This window comes from Glandiceps talaboti, chromosome 2 (genome assembly GCF_964340395.1).
Source record: "Glandiceps talaboti chromosome 2, keGlaTala1.1, whole genome shotgun sequence".
Classification (NCBI taxonomy): Eukaryota; Metazoa; Hemichordata; class Enteropneusta; family Spengelidae; genus Glandiceps; species Glandiceps talaboti.
In genome coordinates, this window is record NC_135550.1 from 3,727,260 (window position 1) to 3,748,174 (window position 20,915).

A 20,915-nucleotide genomic window follows, 5' to 3' on the forward strand; every position below is an offset into this window, starting at 1 on the left:
AACATAGTTTTAGACACAGCAGTGATCAGAACATCGTTTTAGACACGGCTGTGATCAGAACATCGTTTTAGATATGGCAGTGATCAGAACATCGTTTTAGTCACAGCAGTGATCAGAACATAGTTTTAGACACAGCAGTGATCAGAACATAGTTTTAGACACAGCAGTGATCAGAACATAGTTTTAGACATGGCAGTGATCAGAACATCGTTTTATACACGGCTGTGATCAGAACATAGTTTTAGACACGGCTGTGATCAGAACATCGTTTTAGTCACAGCAGTGATCAGAACATAGTTTTAGTCACAGCAGTCATCAGAACATCATTTTAGACACGGCTGTGATCAGAACATTGTTTTAATCACAGCAGTGATCAGAACATAGTTTTAGACACAGCAGTGATCAGAACATTGTTTTAGTCACAGCAGTGATCAGAACATAGTTTTAGACATGGCAGTGATCAGAACATCGTTTTAGACACAGCAGCCATCAGAACATCGTTTTAGACACAGCAGTGATCAGAACATAGTTTTAGACACAGCAGTGATCAGAACATAGTTTTAGACACAGCAGTGATCAGAACATCGTTTTAGACACGGCTGTGATCAGAACATCGTTTCAGACACAGCAGTGATCAGAACATAGTTTTAGACACGGCTGTGATCAGAACATCGTTTTAGACACAGCAGTGATCAGAACATAGTTTTAGACATCGTTTTAGTCACAGCAGTGATCAGAACATCGTTTTAGTCACAGCAGTGATCAGAACATCGTTTTAGACACAGCAGTGATCAGAACATAGTTTTAGACACGGCAGTGATCAGAACATTGTTTTAGACACGGCAGTGATCAGAACATAGTTTTAGTCACAGCAGTGATCAGAACATTGTTTTAGTCACGGCAGTGATCAGAACATAGTTTTAGACATCGTTTTAGTCACAGCAGTGATCAGAACATCGTTTTAGTCACAGCAGTGATCAGAACATCGTTTTAGTCACAGCAGTGATCAGAACATCGTTTTATCAGTGTTGGACAATTAAAACCTAAGCTTTGAAGGTGCTGAACAACAATCTTCTCCTTGTCACAGATATCATACAGATATCTACTGACACAAAATAATAGTGAGTGTCTTGAGCTGACGTAGTATCATACAAATATCTACTGACACAAAATATAGTGAGTGTCTCGATCTGACGTAGGGTCTTACTATCAGGTTGTTTTGTCAGTGACGGTAGTCACTTTGTTAAACAAAGTAACTTTCACAGACAAGCAATCAAGTAAGAGCTCTGTATAAACCTACATCATAGAGACTCACTGTTATTTTGTATTAATATAGAATGTATATTTAACACTGCCACAAGGAGAACATTGTTTGGCAGTCCACCTACCGCTAAAACGATGTTCTGATCATTGTCATGTCTAAGTAACTGGTAGAAGGGTGGTAAAACGTGATTCTTGGTCAGGTGTTCTTGTGAGCCATATGGGTTATAGGAATGTGTCAAAAGAATTTATTGTGCATCAAACTGCAAATGTAGCTTTAATAGAGGGCATAACTGGTCTAGAATAGCAAGAAAAATCAGTATCTTCAGTTTCATTCATCAGTTCCAAAGTCACAAATGTCTCTGACATTGTTGTACATTGAGGTGTAAAAAAAACCCTCCAAACCCAAAATGATTACATAAATTTCACCAGCTCTCCTAACTACTTTGAAAATCAAGAAGCCTTATAACTGAAACAACCAATCTGTATTGTAGGTAAATATGAAGATGAACCCACCTGTGGTAGGCCCCTAGGAGTTCGCATGACAGAGGATGGAACACTATATGCATTAGATGCATACCTTGGACTACATAAAGTTAATACCAAGACAGGTATATAGTTTCATCTTTATTCTACAACGCAGGGTCATAATTTGGTATGTAATCATTTGAACACACTTGTTGTAATATTTTAACTTCTAAATGGGTCTGAATGACACCATAGACCTGTACTGGATGAATTTGTGCACTGGTGTAATAACTCATTCTTACTTTTAAATGTCACCAAAACAAACAGACATGATTATTGATTTTAGGAGAACTGTTTAAAGTCCTGAGAATACCATCATATGTGACCAGAAAGTCTGTTCAAAGTCCTGAGAATACATGACCAGGAAGTCTGTACAAAGTCCTGAGAATACATGACCAGGAAGTCTGTACAAAGTCCTTAGAATACATGACCAGGATGTTGAAATAGTATCAAAATACGTCATCAATAGTGTCATTCTTGATGACAAATTATAATGGGATTTTAACTGATGCTATTGTGAAGAAGCATCAGCAACATTGATATTTTTTGAGAAAACTATTATATAGTAAGTTCTTTTGAGGTTGCTAGAACAATCTTATCCCGATTCTAGAAAAAAATATATTCTTGACCTTTTCATTCATCTGTTGATTTCAGAAATTGAGTGCAAAATATAATTCACTTCAAAAGATTGTTTGTTTCAATTTGTTCCAAAATAATTAGAATACCACATACGACAGTTGTCGCTTGGTCTTTTATAATCAATAAGTCCAGAGAAAAGAAGACACAGTTTTAACCATTTAGAATCATGATTAACACCAGAGAAATGTAGAGAAATGTACGGGCCATAGACAAGACTAGTTCCGCTGTACTATTTCCATGGTCCACATCAGATAACACCACCCCTTATGGAGCTTATGAGAATTACATATTAAGTAGAAACAACATTGGATCTTTTAGTCTACCCTCTATTAAAGTAAAATGATGATATCTGCACTTCACTTGATGCCGGCAAGAGTGTTCTGCTTGTTCTCCTCGATCTATCGGCGACCTTTGACACTATCGACCATGATATCTTACTATCACGATTATCTGACATTGGCATCAAAGGTACCCCCCTGAACTGGTTTGCATCATACCTCTCCAATCGTCAGCAATCTGTTCTAGTTAAGGATACTGTCTCTACCCCAACTCTTCTTCAATCAGGTGTTCCACAGGGATCGGTACTTGGTCCTCTACTCTTTTGCATTTACATCTCCCCACTTGGTCAGTTAATTCGGCAGCATGATCTTAACTTCCACCTATACGCAGATGACAGTCAACTCTACAATGCTCTTACTCCATCAGACATCTCTCTATCGGTTAGAAACATGGAAGCTGCTGCTAATGACATCAAGACGTGGATGACCAAGAATAAGCTCAAACTCAATGACGACAAAACTGAAGTCTTACTCATTACATCGAAATTCAGTCGACCTCAAAGTCCAACTATTGATAACATCCATATTGGCGAAAGTACAATTCAACCAGCCGAAACAGCTCGTAATATTGGTGTAACTTTCGATTCTCATCACACGTTAAAAAAGCACATATCCACAACATGTCAATCAATCTACTATTATCTCAGGAAAATTGGCTATATCCATCCCTACCTCTCCAAATCTACTTGTCAGAAACTCGTCCAGGCATTAATATCAAGCAAACTTGACAATGGTAATGCCCTACTCTATGGCTTACCCAACGATCATATCTAACCACTCCAACATGTTCAAAACGCTGCAGCAAAAATCATCATGCGAGCCAGGAAATATGATCATGTAACACCACTCCTAAAGGAACTACACTGGCTACCAGTTCAGGACAGAATAAAGTTCAAACTTTTGCTCATGACATACAAGTCCCTCCAAGATACTTATCAGACCTTCTTCACTGGAAACAGCTACGAGAACACTGCGATCAACAAATAAACATCTCCTATATGTACCTAAGTACAAGCTGGAATCTTATGGAGGAAGATCGTTTTCTTCTGCTGCGCCTCGTCTGTGGAATGAACTACCAATTGAAATTCGTGAACAAGTTACAATTAGCACATTTAAAAAACACTTAAAGACTTACCTGTTTTCTCAAACATTTTGACTGTAAAGCGCCTTTGAACTCTTGTCATAGTGGAATTGGCGCTATATAAATTGCATCGATTGATTGATTGATTGATTGAAAATGCTATTACAGATACAAAGAATTGTGTGGCTCAGTGTGTATTGTACTGAGACATTGAAAATTCTGAACAGCATCTCCACTCCATGATAAATCATAAATATAGTAGTGCACTTGTACATATTTGTTAAAGTTTGCAAATGTCAAACCGAGTGATTTTTTGTCAAAAATTACAGGTTGGGAAAAATAATGAATGAATTGTACCAGTTGACTGAAGTATTTGGTGGTGAATTTCAAATTGGTATCTAATAACAAAATATTTAATATTGTTTACCACGTGTCATTTATTTGGGGTATAATTAGTTAGTCTAGATGCTATACACTAATTGTTTTGAATCTAAAGTTCTCTCCATCCACGTCTAGTCAAATGGATCTAATCAAGGAAAAATCTAGCTTGACCACATGGTAACAAATGTGTGAACTACTGTACAAACTAAACCACATGGTAACAAATGTGTGAACTACTGTACAAACTAAACCATATGCTAACAAATGTGTGAACTACTGTACAAACTAAACCATATGTTAACAAATGTGTGAACTACTGTACACACTAAACCATATGCTAACAAATGTGTGAACTACTGTACACACTAAACCACATGCTAACAAATGTGTGAACTACTGTGCAAAGTAAACCACATGCTAACAAATGTGTGAACTACTGTACAAACTAATTGTAGAAAGCAGATGTTATGTCATATTTCTAAATCATGTAGAAATTCTTTGCAACATTGTGTGATATTTTGTTTGTTTTTTAGGTGATGTGACCACCCTGATATCATCTAACTTTGTTATTGATAATAAACCATTCAAATTTCTGAATGACTTAGCTGTCCAAGATGATGGCATCATTTATTTCACTGATTCAAGTTATAAATGGGAAAGAAGAAATAATCGATATTTAATAGCAGAAGGGGGAGATTGTGGAAGGTAACTTTTTAACAAATTCTTGAATGGTGTAGTAAAAACCAGAGAAATTAAAGTTTTAAACTTTCTACTATGCTAAGAAAACTTCAACCAATGCATGATGAAAACCAAGAAAAAATAACCAGGGTCATCATTTCTGTTGGAGTAGAGGTCACAATGACTTTGAATCAAAATGGCCACCAAACACTGAACAAAAATATTGGCCATCTCCTTGAACACAAATGAACACCCATAGTTATTTTATTATTTCAAAATGACCAGGTACAAACTGTTCTCTTGTTTTCATTCTCAGACTAATGTGGTACAATCCAACAACAAGACAAGTCAAAGTACTGCTTGATAACCTTTACTTTCCCAATGGAGTGGAACTTTCTGCTAAACAAGATTTCTTGTTGATATCAGAGACAACTAGAGCCAGAATACTCAAGTAAGTCCAAATCATATGAGAGAAAGTGTTTGGCAAATCAAGGTCAATCTTATGTGTGAATTAACTTAATACAATAGTATAATAAGAATGTATACTTATATATGAAGATATGAAGATATTTTATGATTTGATAAATCAAATTTAAAACTGCACTAGCTGTAACTGAAATAGTATTTATGAATCAAACAACCAACAATTTATTCACTAGAAATTGTTAAAATATCAATAATTAGACTTTGTATGTTAATGTTAATTAGACATTGTATATGTTAAATAGACATTGTATATGTTAAATAGACATTGTATATGTTAAATAGACATTGTATATGTTAAATAGACATAGTACATGTTAATTAGACATTGTGTATGTTAAATAGACATTGTATATGTTAAATAGACATAGTACATGTTAATTAGACATAGTACATGTTAATTAGACATTGTACTTGTTAATTAGACATAGTACATGTTAATTAGACATAGTACATGTTAATGTTAATTAGACATTGTATAATTATGTTAATTAGACATAGTACATGTTAATTAGACATTGTACATGTTAATTAGACATAGTACATGTTAATGTTAAATAGACATAGTACATGTTAAATAGACATTGTGTATGTTAATTAGACATAGTACATGTTAAATAGACATTGTGTATGTTAATTAGACATAGTACATGTTAATTAGACATAGTACATGTTAAATAGACATTGTGTATGTTAATTAGACATAGTACATGTTAATTAGACATAGTACATGTTAAATAGACATTGTGTATGTTAATTAGACATAGTACATGTTAAATAGACATTGTGTATGTTAATTAGACATAGTACATGTTAAATAGACATTGTGTATGTTAATTAGACATAGTACATGTTAAATAGACATTGTGTATGTTAATTAGACATAGTACATGTTAATTAGACATAGTACATGTTAAATAGACATTGTGTATGTTAATTAGACATAGTACATGTTAATTAGACATAGTACATGTTAAATAGACATTGTGTATGTTAATTAGACATAGTACATGTTAAATAGACATTGTGTATGTTAATTAGACATAGTACATGTTAATTAGACATAGTACATGTTAAATAGACATTGTGTATGTTAATAGACCATTACCCGTCTCGCGGGAGACGCCATTGAGTGCATAGCAACCACATTCGGGTGGTCAAGCTGAAGTGTCAACCGCTTAGCAACACCATTGTTCTCGACGTCACGTACAGTGCAATACGTATGATCATGGAAGTATACTTCCATGGTATGATAGATCAAGGGAAGCAAACTTTTAAAGTATGGTTGTAAAAACGATGTGCGTATGTGAAATTCATAACTAGCCGTCAGACGTGACGGTGATTTTTGGCCGTCTGGGCGCAGATGAAGAGCGGTTGAGCATGTTGAGATTGACAGTTTCAACATGAACTTGAAAATATTACTAGAGTTGGATCCACTCGAGGATCGCAGGCCCTATGGTTGAAAACTTGCATGTCAGGTCGCGAATATTGTATTCCTATTTTTAAACAACGTCTAAAATTTGATACAATGTCATAAATTTTCCATAGACTTTTTATACGTCGCGTAGCGTCGTCTAAAAACCAACACAACAACGTGTACGCGATCACTTTACTGTATAACGTGCTGTTAATAGTTGGCAATGATGTAATTCTTAGTCCGTAATTCGTCAGCTAAATTCGTCAGGGTCCGCTAAAAACTTTGAAATCGGTTGAGAATTTTTTTCGCTGTCTTTGATTTTATCATATACATTTATAAATGAGCTATATATATGCATTTAAAATTAAAATTTAGAGATACTATATCGTTTTATTTTACGAATTTGGACTATGAGTTCTACAACATGTTCATCGAACTCAAGTATAAACATGGCTGACACGTACACGTGTTTCACGCATCGCCGGTGATTCCCAATTCTAGTTCCTGACGATTGTATTCCGATTTTACTCTAAGTTATCTTCATACAGTACTAGTCTAGTTCATGACGACCGTATTCCGATTTTACTCTACGTTATTAAGGTAGGGTAAAATTGGAATACGGTCATTGGGAACTAGACTGGTAGATATTGTTGTATGAAGATAACATGTGGTAAAATCGGAATATGATTGTCAGGAACTGACTATGATTTCCCGATCTGTGACGATAATTAAGAACTTTTCAATTCTGAACTCTAGGACCGAAACGGGACATTGGCACTCTAAAAATGTGTAAGACTGTTAGCTTTCGTCCGTATTTGTCAACAGCGTAAATGTCAACGGTTCATAAGGGCTTACGGCGGATGTGTAGTAGTACTACGCCACACTTCATGTGCATTGCATTCTAATATACTTACATTGAATATTGGTGACGGGAAATGTTTCCACCATGTACATGTGTACTAATAATCAAAACTACTCGATTTTGCTTGTCATTAATTACCATTTCTCAAGATTGAAATATTATAGCCATCTAGTATGCTGCATAAGTTTGGCACTGACAACGTATTCCCAGAAATGACTGTCAGTTCGGAAATATAATGACAGTGTGACACTGGCGTATTTTTCTTTTAACTTGATGTTGACACGCTATATTTTCGCAACATGCTCTTTAGTTCGTGTACTTTCAATTTTTCAATGTCTTCCATGATGACTTAGGATTGTAGATGGTCACAAACGGTAGTATTTTTTTCAGACTAATGCATTGACTTTCATATGAACAACATGGCCACTCCGCAAAGCTTGACCTCCGTAGCAACCGTTGCTAGGTTATTTGCATATCTCGCGAGATCTGCCGCGAGACGGAAAATACTCTATTAGACATAGTACATGTTAATTAGACATAGTACATGTTAAATAGACATTGTGTATGTTAATTAGACATAGTACATGTTAATTATACATAGTACATGTTAAATAGACATTGTGTATGTTAATTAGACATAGTACATGTTAATTAGACATAGTACATGTTAATGTTAAATAGACATTGTATATGTTAAATAGACATTGTGTATGTTAATTAGACAGTACATGTTAATTAGACATAGTACATGTTAATTAGATGTAGTACATGTTAATGAGTATGTCCGTCACATCAGTAGTACATTTCAATGAAATCGTGATCACATTGAGGGTGCTAATTTTTGTGTGCGGCCCAAAAGGGGGTTGTATTATAAAGGGCTCCATCCGTCTGTCTGTCCATCCGTGCATCCGGCCTTCCATAATATGTCATTTTTCAGACATGCAATATCCAATTTCTTTCAAACCTGACACAAAGGTCACATATCATATCATGTATCTTTTTTTTTATATATGCAAATTTGACCTAATGGCAGTCATATTTGTAGTTAAAAATCAATATTTACTGCATAACTCAAAAACTGTAATACACAGACAGTCTATTTGAGTGTCTAACCCCATATTATCAGATGTGAGCTATCTTGGGAGGCCTTGACTTTTGACCTTCAGGGTCAATTGTCAAAATCAAGCCAATTCCTGCCTATCACAGACATATTGTAGTGCTTACATATTGCCAATTTCTTTTAAATCATGTTTACAAGTAATATTGAAGAAAGGAACTATATATGTCAAGCATTGTTTTGATAGTTTTCCCCAGTGCTCAGTTCAAACTGGATGACATTTTCCTTGAAATCTAGGTGTTTAAAGTGAAAATATGGTACATACGTTCATAGCGATAGTCTTTCCCGTCTACAGGTAGGCTAGGCTGACTTGTCAGCCGGATAGAAAATTAGCAAGACAAGTGTATATGGAAGACAGATGATGGCCGGGATGAAACGGTTGGACAAGTTTTGGTGCAAGGAGTAGTAGAAAGTGGCAAAGTTCGTGCGACTACCACATGTATCCTGATGACTTTTTGTGCAAGTCACAGAAAATTAATTTATACACAACATGAAAGAACATGTGTTTGAAGTGTTGTATGTTGCCAGTCCGGCAGTGTGTCCCATGAAAGGACTTGTAGAATGTATGGAAAAAGTGCTATGGTCACTAGCCCCATCTACACAACACTAAAACAGGGCTTAGGACGGTTTGAGGCCCATGGAGATGTAAACATCTCAAACCTGTCCTGAAACTGTCCTGACTTAGGATACCTTTGAGAGGTTTCCTGAAACCTTCCAGACTTCGTCCTATGTACTGTCAGGACGGAGTCAGGAGGGTACACGTGACATCTATGCCATAACCTTCGATGTCTTGAAAAGTGAGGAGACGTCATCTCTCTTATGGTCTTGTCTACTTTTGATACGAGATGATGTTAGATTTACAAAATATCCCATATTTATCGGCGATTTCGTTGTCTTGTTTAGTCATATATAGACCTTCCACTCACATTAGTCTTCATTTCCCTAATATTGTCCTTTATGAAGTTGTCATTCCTTGCATTCTATCTATTTCCGAGTACCAGTGTGCATGGCTTGTACAACGTTTAATTGGCCGGTATATTGAATGTTGCATTAGCATCTTTAGCAAACGTTGCTACATTTGGTGTTTAACGCACGTCTTACAATAAATGACATCTTTATCATCTTTGAAACAAGGAAATAAACAGTTACAGTAAATGACATTCATCAATGAAACAAAATATGTGTCGACAAGAATGCCTACGTGACGCGTATTTCCAATGGGTCAGTCGGGTACTACCTCTGGCAAATAAATATATACTAGCATAGTACGAGCGCACATGTTGACATCGACCTGCTGTATTACATATCAACCTAAACCAGCTTTTATCGCCTTGTAACGTTGTTATCATCATCATCATCATCATCGTCGTCGTTGTTGTTGTTGTTGTTGTTGTTGTTGTTGTTGTTGTTGTTGTTGTAAAGATTCAGTTTACTTCATTGTACATTGTAGTATACATTCTCTTGGTGTTCTGAGTACACATGCATATATCATGAAAAGTTGAGAACAACACGTCTACGTATGTAATACAGCAGGTCGACGTCAACATGTGCGCTCGTACTAGAAGTACCTGACTGGCCCATTGGAAATACCTTTACCCGTTGCACATGGATCGTACGTGGCTGAAGTCGCGTTTGTTGGAAAAAAACAGATACTATCACATGTAAATTAACAGTTTTGAGATCTGATATAATGTTTGAGCTATCAATTTCGAAGGTAATAAGTATTTGACGCCAAAACGCGAGTGTGAAGCTATATCATATTCATATTCATCTTCACTTTCAAAAGATGACCTCCACGCTCAATGTGAATATATGACGATAGCTTCACACGTTCATCATCAGTAAGATTCGAAGTCTTCCGAATGGGTACGAACACGCGTTCGGCAAATCACATATCCTTAATTGACATGTTGAAATCATGTGATTGTAATTACTTTCCCTTGATTTGCATGGATTTTTATGCTCTATTTTCATTTTTGCCAGAGTATCAAAGTATTGTTGTCATATAAAAAACTAATTTGGATGTTTAGTATGCCTTTCCCATATCTTTGAAAATGAAATATCAGTATATCATATGGGTGTACAAAACACCTATATGAGTAATGTAATAAAATACGGCCTGGCTGGGTGTGTTTTGAATCCGTGACATCAAGTGACAAGGTGATATCACTTGGCCACTTAGTGTCATGGATTGTTTTGATTTCCCGCAGTGCCACTATCTTTGAAACCCTACTTAACACTTAACACTTACACTGGTGAAATTGACATAAATTGTCAAAATAGTGTTGTCAAGATCACAATTATCACAATGTATGTAGTTCCCTTGATAGGGGAGGGGCAATGCAATTGATTGTAAAAAATATGGTCCATGACAACAATAGTTCATGGTGCAAATTGGATACTCTGGCAAAAATAAAGAGAGCATGCAAATTCATGCAAGTCAAATGAAAATTAATTACAATCACATGATTTCAATCTGTCAATGAAGGATATGTGATTTGCCGAATGCGTGTTCGTACCCATTTAGGAGACTTCGAATCTGATGATGAACGTGTGAAGCTATCATATTCACATTGAGCGTAGAGGTCAACTTTTGAACGTGAAGATGAATATGAATATGATGGTAGCTTCACACTCGTCGCCGAAACACGTCATAATGGATGTCAAAGGTCACGCCTCGTACTCGTGACAGGCGGTACGAGCACGACATGCTCTGCAAGTTGAAAATTTTTTTTTTTTTAAATTTAAAAAATGAAATAAAAAACTAACAAAAAATATATTTTGACTTTCAATTATATATAATCCTTAAAAAAATTCTGGTTTGACGAAAAATAAAACAATATTCTCAAATAAATGCAAACTTATTTCAATTAAAATAATGTGAACATGGAATAAAAGTACATAAACTGTTAAAATTAGTTTGTAAGTACGAAAAATATAAAATACTTTTGGCCTGAACGGCTTCCCATACAAGAGGACACTCACTCAAGATTTTTAAACCAACTGTCAGACTGAATATCCGGAAATAATTCTTTTCTCAACATGTTGTACTCCACTGGAACAATTTACCAGAACATGTTATTGGAACAGGAACTGTTAAAGACTTTAAAATTGTCTTGGACCAGTACTGGAACACTATAGGGATTATATAGGCCTTTAAGGCTTTTCTCCCTTACTTGTCAAGGATGGATGTTACCATGGCAATCATATTAAATCATATTAAATCAACTTACATCACTCCAGGATAGACGCACAGCAAACAGGCTAATTTTTCTATACAGGGTGGTTGAAGGCCTAGTACCAGCAATTCAACCAGCGGACTATCTTAAACCCAAAAGTTCTATAAAAGCTAGGAAATTTGCAGACTGTATCTCAGCTAACATTGTTGAACAAAGAGTTACCAACAACTCAAAATGCTTTGAAATTGACAATTGTAAAACTGCTCAATATAAACAGTCATTCTTTGTAAAAACACTAGTAGACTGGAACCATCTGGACAATAGTACTGTGTGCGCTAAATCTTGTGATGCCTTTAAAATGGCAGTCACTGTCAAAAACCATTCTGACTAAATACTCTCCCCTGGTGTGTTATTCCTTACCAAGGACCAACACCATAACTATACAGATACAGATACAGATACAGATACGATACAGAAGTATACGCAGGCATTTATTTTTGGTGCTCATTCAATTTTTACGGAATGACAGCCATTATTTTTAGTAAACAAAAAATCACTATATATAATACTGCATAACTAAACAACTTCAATCATAGGCTCTATTCATAGACCATCAAATTCTAAGATATTATTTACATATTGCAGACACTTTATAGCAATTATGTGTGGTCTTTTAGATCATGTCTATAGATAATGCAGGACCAGATAAACATACACAATCATGCATTACTTTTGGTGCTCATATATCTTTTTACTCAATGGCAGCCATATTTGTAGTGACCAATCATGTTTTACAAAAAAACGTTATTACATGGAGACTACATTATGTGTCTATTTGAGGGACTATGTCTTGTATGAAGACTTGTTTTTAGGGTTTTTTGTCACAATTAAACGAAATGTAGACACTGATACCATGCAAGTATATAAAATGATACATTTTATCTCATTGTGAACACAAATCAACATCACTGTCAGATAAAAAAATCCAAGGAACATTCAAACACAAAACTGTAGTTTATTTTAATATGTTCTCAGTCAGATAAAATGCAATATTTCATGTGTGCACCAGTTATGTGTCTGTATTTTGTTTGTGTAATTCATACCTAAATATATTGTGATAAAAACACCATTCCACCTAATTGATTTGACCGTTTGTTTTTCAAGATATTATCTGAAAGGACCACAGACAGGCAAAGTTGAAGTTTTTGCTGACAATCTTCCTGGACTTCCAGACAACATTAGAAGCAGTAGTGGTGGTGGTTACTGGGTTGGCCTTGCTACAATTAGAAATCCAACATTCTCATTGTATGACATCATGGCATCTAAACCATGGATAAGATCTTTACTGTTGAAAGTAAGTGATTAGTTACCAATGGGCAATGCCTGGAGGGCTGGTTGTTTTCTAGTGGTTGGCACATTTAAATTACAACCCTCAAATTATTATGCTGCAAAATCTTAATTTATTTCCATCACAATTTTGGTAAAATGAACCAGTCATCAAACTAAGTTGACAATGACTATATATAATGTTTAAACTTACAGTTGCACATTCAGAACAAACTCACCTGATCAGCTCCTTTTACACTGGAAGCAAAATGTCGTCTTGATGTGCCTGGATGTTGAGATGTTTACATCAGTCTACACTGTCACAGGTCACTCGCTCATAAGGTCTGGCCATGTGATACCTTATAGAATGGGACTCTCACCCAGGGCTACTATAAATGACATTCTATCGCATTATAATGGACTCCAAGTGTATAATTATTTAAATGTCTGTTTCTGAATGTGCAACCTTTTAAAATGTAAATATGTTTGCATACAGTTTAAGAGTCACATGACAGACACATTTCATTTTCTAAAACATGACAGTCAGAGCAATTGAGGTGTGATGTATGTACATATCCATACACTGTAATTGAGTTGTGTATATCCATACACTGTAGTGTAATTGAGTTTGTGATGTGTGTACATATCCATACACTGTAATTGAGTTTGTGATGTATGTACATATCCATACACTGTAATTGAGTTTGTGATCTATATACATATCCATACACTGTAATTGAGTTTGTGATGTATGTACATATCCATACACTGTAATTGAGTTTGTGATCTATGTACATATCCATACACTGTAATTGAGTTTGTGATGTATGTACATATCCATACACTGTAATTGAGTTTGTGATGTGTATGTACATATCCATACACTGTAATTGAGTTTGTGATGTATGTACATATCCATACACTGTAATTGAGTTTGTGATGTATGTACATATCCATACACTGTAATTGAGTTTGTGATCTATGTACATATCCATACACTGTAATTGAGTTTGTGATCTATGTACATATCCATACACTGTAATTGAGTTTGTGATGTATGTACATATCCATACACTGTAATTGAGTTTGTGATGTGTATGTACATATCCATACACTGTAATTGAGTTTGTGATGTGTGTACATATCCATACACTGTAATTGAGTTTGTGATGTATGTACATATCCATACACTGTAATTGAGTTTGTGATGTGTGTACATATCCATACACTGTAATTCAGAGTTTGTGATGTATGTACATATCCATACACTGTAATTGAGTTTGTGATGTATGTACATATCCATACACTGTAATTAGTCCCCGCGGACGAAGTCCGGAACGGGGACTTATGGATTGGGTTCCGTCTGTCCGTGCGTCCGTGCGTGCGTGCGTCCGTCCACAGCTGTTTCTTGGAGATGCCTAGACCGATTTTTTTCAAACTTGGTACAGGGGCAACATACTATGGCATACATATGCACGTCAATTTGTTTTATGATACGATCCAATATGGCCGCCTAGCAACCATTTTGTTTGCGAATTTTCCCTGTCTAAAGCCATAACTCAGACATGCTTGAACAGATCTCATTCAAAGTTGGTATTAGGACAGTGTTCTATGACATACATGTGCGTATCCATTTTCATTGTGATACGATCCAATATGGCTGCCTGGTAGCCATTTTGTCTGTGAATTTTCATGTCCAAAGCCATAACTCAGACATGCTTGAACAGATCTCATTTAAAGTTGGTATTAGGACAGTGTTCTATGACATACATGACTGTGCATATCCATTTTCGTCGTGATACGATCCCCCATACCCAACCAATCCTTTATTGTTGGAGGCATATTCCATGTCCAACAAGCACACACAACATATCTAAGTCTGTTTGTTTTAGGTTCACAAATGTTGTTGCGTGATCAGAGTAGTGATAATTCCTTAAAACCCAATTATAGCGGGGACTATGTCATTCTCAATGACTTGTTGAGTTGTGATCTGTGTACATATCCATACACTGTAATTGAGTTAGTGATGTGTGTATATCCATACACTGTAATTGAGTTTGTGATGTGTATGTATATATCCATACACTGTAATTGAGTTTGTGATGTATGTACATATCCATACACTGTAATTGAGTTTGTGATGTATGTACATATCCATACGCTGTAATTGAGTTTGTGATCTATGTACATATCCATACACTGTAATTGAGTTTGTGATGTATGTACATATCCATACACTGTAATTGAGTTTGTGATCTATATACATATCCATACACTGTAATTGAGTTTGTGATGTATGTACATATCCATACACTGTAATTGAGTTTGTGATGTATGTACATATCCATACACTGTAATTGAGTTTGTGATCTATGTACATATCAATACACTGTAATTGAGTTTGTGATGTATGTACATATCCATACACTGTAATTGAGTTTGTGATGTGTGTACATATCCATATACTGTAATTGAGTTTGTGATGTATGTACATATCCATACACTGTAATTAGTCCCCGCGGACGAAGTCCGGAACAGGGACTTATGGATTGGGTTCCGTCTGTCTGTCCGTGCGTCCGTCCGTGCGTCCGTCCGTGCGTCCGTCTGTCCGCAGCTGTTTCTTGGAGATGCCTGTACCGATTTTTTTCAAACTTGGTACAGGGGCAACATGCTATGGCATACATATGCACATCAATTTGTTTTATGATACGATCCAATATGGCCGCCTAGCAGCCATTTTGTTTGCGAATTTTCCCTGTCTAAAGCCATAACTCAGACATGCTCACACAGATCTCATTCAGAGTTGGTATTAGGACAGTGTTCTATGGCATATATGTGCATATTCATTGTTGTCATGATACGATCCAATATGGCCACCTGGCAGCCATTTTGTTTGTGAATTTTACATGTCCAAAGCCATAACTTAGACATGCTTGAACAGATCTCATTCAAAGTTGGTATTAGGACAGTGTTCTATGACATACATGTGCATATCCATTTTCATTGTGATACGATCCAATATGGCTGCCTGGCAGCCATTTTGTTTGCAAATTTTCCATGTCCAAAGCCATAACTCAGACATGCTTGAACAGATCTCATTCAAAGTTGGTATTAGGACAGTGTTCTATGACATACATGTGCATATCCATTTTCATTGTGATACGATCCAATATGGCTGCCTGGCAGCCATTTTGTTTGCAAATTTTCCATGTCCAAAGCCATAACTCAGACATGCTTGAACAGATCTCATTCGAAGTTGGTATTAGGACAGTGTTCTATGACATACATGTGCATATCCATTTTCGTCATGATACGATCCAATATGGCTGCCTGGCAGCCATTTTGTTTGTGAATTTTCCATGTCCAAAACCATAACTCAGACATGCTTGAACAGATCTCATTCAGAGTTGGTATTAGGACAGTGTTCTATGACATACATTTGCATATCCATTTTCATATTGATATGATCCCCCATACCCGACCAATCCTTTATTGTTGTAGGCATGTTCCATGTCCAACAAGCAGACACAACATATCTAAGTCTGTTTGATTTAGGTTCACAAGTGTTGTTGCGTGATCAGAGTAGTGCTAATTCCTTAAAACCCAATCATAGCGGGGACTATGTCATTCTCAATGGCTTGTTGAGTTTGTGATGTATGTACATATCCATACACTGTAATTGAGTTTGTGATGTGTGTACATATCCATACACTGTAATTGAGTTTGTGATGTGTGTACATATCCATACACTGTAATTGAGTTTGTGATGTGTGTACATATCCATACACTGTAATTGAGTTTGTGATGTATGTACATATCCATACACTGTAATTAAGTTAATGATGTATGTACATATCCATACACTGTAATTGAGTTTGTGATGTGTATGTACATATCCATACACTGTAATTGAGTTTGTGATCTATATACATATCCATACACTGTAATTGAGTTTGTGATGTATGTACATATCCATACACTGTAATTGAGTTTGTGATCTATGTACATATCCATACACTGTAATTGAGTTTGTGATGTATGTACATATCCATACACTGTAATTGAGTTTGTGATCTATGTACATATCCATACACTGTAATTGAGTTTGTGATGTATGTACATATCCATACACTGTAATTGAGTTAGTGATGTATGTACATATCCATACACTGTAATTGAGTTTGTGATCTATGTACATATCGATACACTGTAATTAAGTTAATGATGTATGTACATATCCATACACTGTAATTGAGTTTGTGATGTATGTACATATCCATACACTGTAATTGAGTTTGTCATCTATGTACATATCCATACACTGTAATTGAGTTTGTGATCTATGTACATATCCATACACTGTAATTGAGTTTGTGATATACCGGTATGTACAATTTTGTCAGTGATATGTAAATTAGATCTAAAAATGTGACTTTTTGGTCAAAAGTCTAAATTCCAAATTTGGTGAGCAGATGAGGCTGAGATTTGGTGGGAACATTATTCGGGGTGTTCATATTAAGAAGTATTCATGACATGATGATCCCATCAGTAATATGCAAATTAGGGCTAAAAATGTGTTACTTCCGTAAAAAATTATAATTCCAAAAGTACTGAACAGATTAAGCTGATAGTTGGTGGGAGTGTTCTCAGGGGTGTTTAGATTAAGAATTATTCATGATATTGTAATTCCATCAGTGATATGTAAATTAGTTCTGAAATATCTTTTTGGTCAAAAATCTATAATTCCAAAACTACTGAGCAGATTGGGAATTTAATGGGGAAGTCTATGGAGATGTGTACAGGAAGGTGTATTCATAACATTAGTGGTATGGAAATTAGGTCTAAAAGTCTCAATATTGGTAAAAAACTTAGATCTTGAAAACTGATGAATGATGAATGGGACTGAGGCTTAGTGGGGGAATATGTTTCTGGAAGTGTTATTCTGCAGTTGTTGTTCAACATTTTGACACAGTTGGCCCAAGCAAACATTGCCACGCCCTTAGTAATAGTGAATCATGATGGATGTTACGAAGATAACGACATGGATGGGTGAATAAAGAATAAAAAATGTATGTAAATATACCTAGGAACATATGTGCCCATGGCAACATCCTAATACAGTTGTGCTGCGATGCCATTGTGCTAGAAAATTTAGGTGCAGGATTAGGTCACTGGTGGCTGTAGGGCAGAGGTTAATATTTAAATAGGTTGTGATGCAACACAGAGGGCGTACTCATGTGATTGCGATTCACTTCATCCCATTTTCAACTCGTCCCATTTCAACTCGCCCAATTTTAACTCGTCCCATTTTCAACTCGCCCCATTTTTAACTCGTCCCATTTTCAACTCGCCCCAACAACACTAGGAAACGTTTATAAATCTAAACGATACATGGACTCGAAGTACGGGACCGAAAAATTTACATGATTTTACCTACGTAGCCAGTTGAGCGTAGCAAATGTAACATTTCATACCAGAAAGTGGTGTGGGTTTTGGCTAAGTGTTTGCTAGATCTAGAACTTATACTAGCACAACAACTTTCCTCAGTCATGGAATATCACTTTTCACACTTTTAGGACTTAATGTTTACAACCCAAATAAGAAATAATAATGATTATAACCAGGGAGAATATTAGTGACTGACATGCTTACGACTTCCACGCGTACGGGTTTTGGAGACGTGTCTCTTCTCCCTCGTACTTCATTAGTGGAAAACGAGATACCACACACCCTCCAAACTGAGTACTACTAGCTTCGATTTCATATATGCACAGGTAAATTATATTGTAAAGAGTTGGGGCGAGTTGAAAATGGGGCGAGTTGAAATTGGGGCGAGTTGAAAATTGCACGAGTTGAGTGGGACGAGTTCAAATGGGATGAGTTGAAATTGGGACGAGTTGATCCGTCACCTACTCATGTGACTCAAGGTCACATGTTACTTCATATTCTTGCTTGGTGCAAATCATGGTGTAAATCTCATAAACATTTGACCTGGCAGATCATAAACCGTTACTGTCCATGTCTGTTCTATTTCTTAGTATGTTTTTGATATCAGGTGAACTAAGGTGTTGAACAGATCTAAAATGCTCCTCAGACTGAAAAGGTTTTGGCAGAAACTGAAATGGTTCACTAGTGCTGTAGACATGGTGAATGTGTGTGTGTGTGTGTGTGTGTGTGTTTGCTTTTGCATATGTGAATGATGTATATAAACTTAAAGTCAAAAACCACCCGACCTATTGCAGCAGACCCCTGTTGTATGAGTCCCCCTTGATAGAGATGAACTCTAGGATCTACTGGTAAGAACAGATGTGAAGTCATTCACAATTGTTAACACATAACAGTCTGCTCTATACTATGTCAAGTTTTATGACCATTAATAGTACACTGTACATCAGAAATCCATGTACACTAAAACCATGACTGACTCACTTTTCGAGGAAGACCAGCAGCTTGGAAGAGCCAGTGGTCCTTTATGACCAACAGTGATTTTCAAATCCATGAATTGTACACAATGACTGAACACATGAAACAATCACAAATATTTTGTACAGAACGCCAGAAAATAATAAATGGTTTCAATAATATCTATTCCTGAAATGTAATACTTGCTTTACATTGTGTTCCTGACAGGTATTTGACCAGGAGACACTTGTCAAACTTAGCCCAAAATATGGTATGTTGGTGGAACTTGATGAAGATGGTGTTATTACCCAAAGTTTACATGATCCTACAGGTGAAGTTGTTCCTTCTGTGAGTGAAGTCTTAGAACCTACTGCCGGACAGTTGTATCTTGGGTCCTACCATTCTCCTTTCATTGCTAAGTTAGATTTGTATGGATCGGATTATACACCACCATCTACTACAGGAAAGGACACCAAGTCAACACATTCGTAAACAATCTTTTGTTTATTATGGAAACTATACCACTGGTATTCACTGAAGCCTGTACTAGCTATAACTTGGGTATTGTTTTGGTCTATTTCATTGATGAGTTGACATTGTACAAGGTCTATTTCATTGATGTGTTGACATTGTACAAGGTCTATTTCATTGATGAGTTGACATTGTACAAGGTCTATTTCATTGATGAGTTGACATTGAACAAGGTCTATTTCATTGATGAGTTGACATTGTACAATGTCTATTTCATTGATGAGTTGACATTGTACAAGGTCTATGTCATTGATGAGTTGACATTGTACAAGGTCTATTTCATTGATGAGTTGACATTGTACAAGGTCTATTTCATTGATGAGTTGACATTGTACAAGGTCTATTTCATTGATGAGTTGACATTGTACAAGGTCTATTTCATTGATGAGTTGACATTGTACAAGGTCTATTTCATTGATGAGTTGACATTGTACGAGGTCTATTTCATTGATGAGTTGACATTGTACAATGTCTATTTCATTGATGAGTTGACATTGTACAAGGTCTATTTCATTGATGTGTTGACATTGTATGAGGTCTATTTCACTGATGAGTTGACATTGTACAAGGTCTATTTCATTGACGAGTTGACATTGTACAAGGTCTATTTCATTGATGAGTTGACGTCAAGTTGTACAACTTACAAAGTCTATGTCATTGATGAGTTGACATTGTGATTCATTGGGACACAGA

At 36.0% G+C, this 20,915-nt stretch overlaps 1 protein-coding gene across 1 annotated transcript in view; it reads left to right on the forward strand.

Annotated features, from left to right (window-relative positions):
- LOC144453538 (adipocyte plasma membrane-associated protein-like) overlaps positions 1-20,358 on the forward strand; it is a 39,263-nt gene extending 18,905 nt beyond the window's left edge. Inside the window, exons 5-9 of the mRNA XM_078144852.1 lie at positions 1,755-1,871; positions 4,761-4,932; positions 5,222-5,356; positions 13,128-13,317; positions 19,920-20,358. Of these exons, the coding sequence (XP_078000978.1) occupies positions 1,755-1,871; positions 4,761-4,932; positions 5,222-5,356; positions 13,128-13,317; positions 19,920-20,183 (878 nt within the window). The 3' untranslated portion in view covers positions 20,184-20,358. The remainder of the gene's footprint in view (positions 1-1,754; positions 1,872-4,760; positions 4,933-5,221; positions 5,357-13,127; positions 13,318-19,919) is intronic.
- The last annotated feature ends 557 nt before the right edge of the window (positions 20,359-20,915 follow it).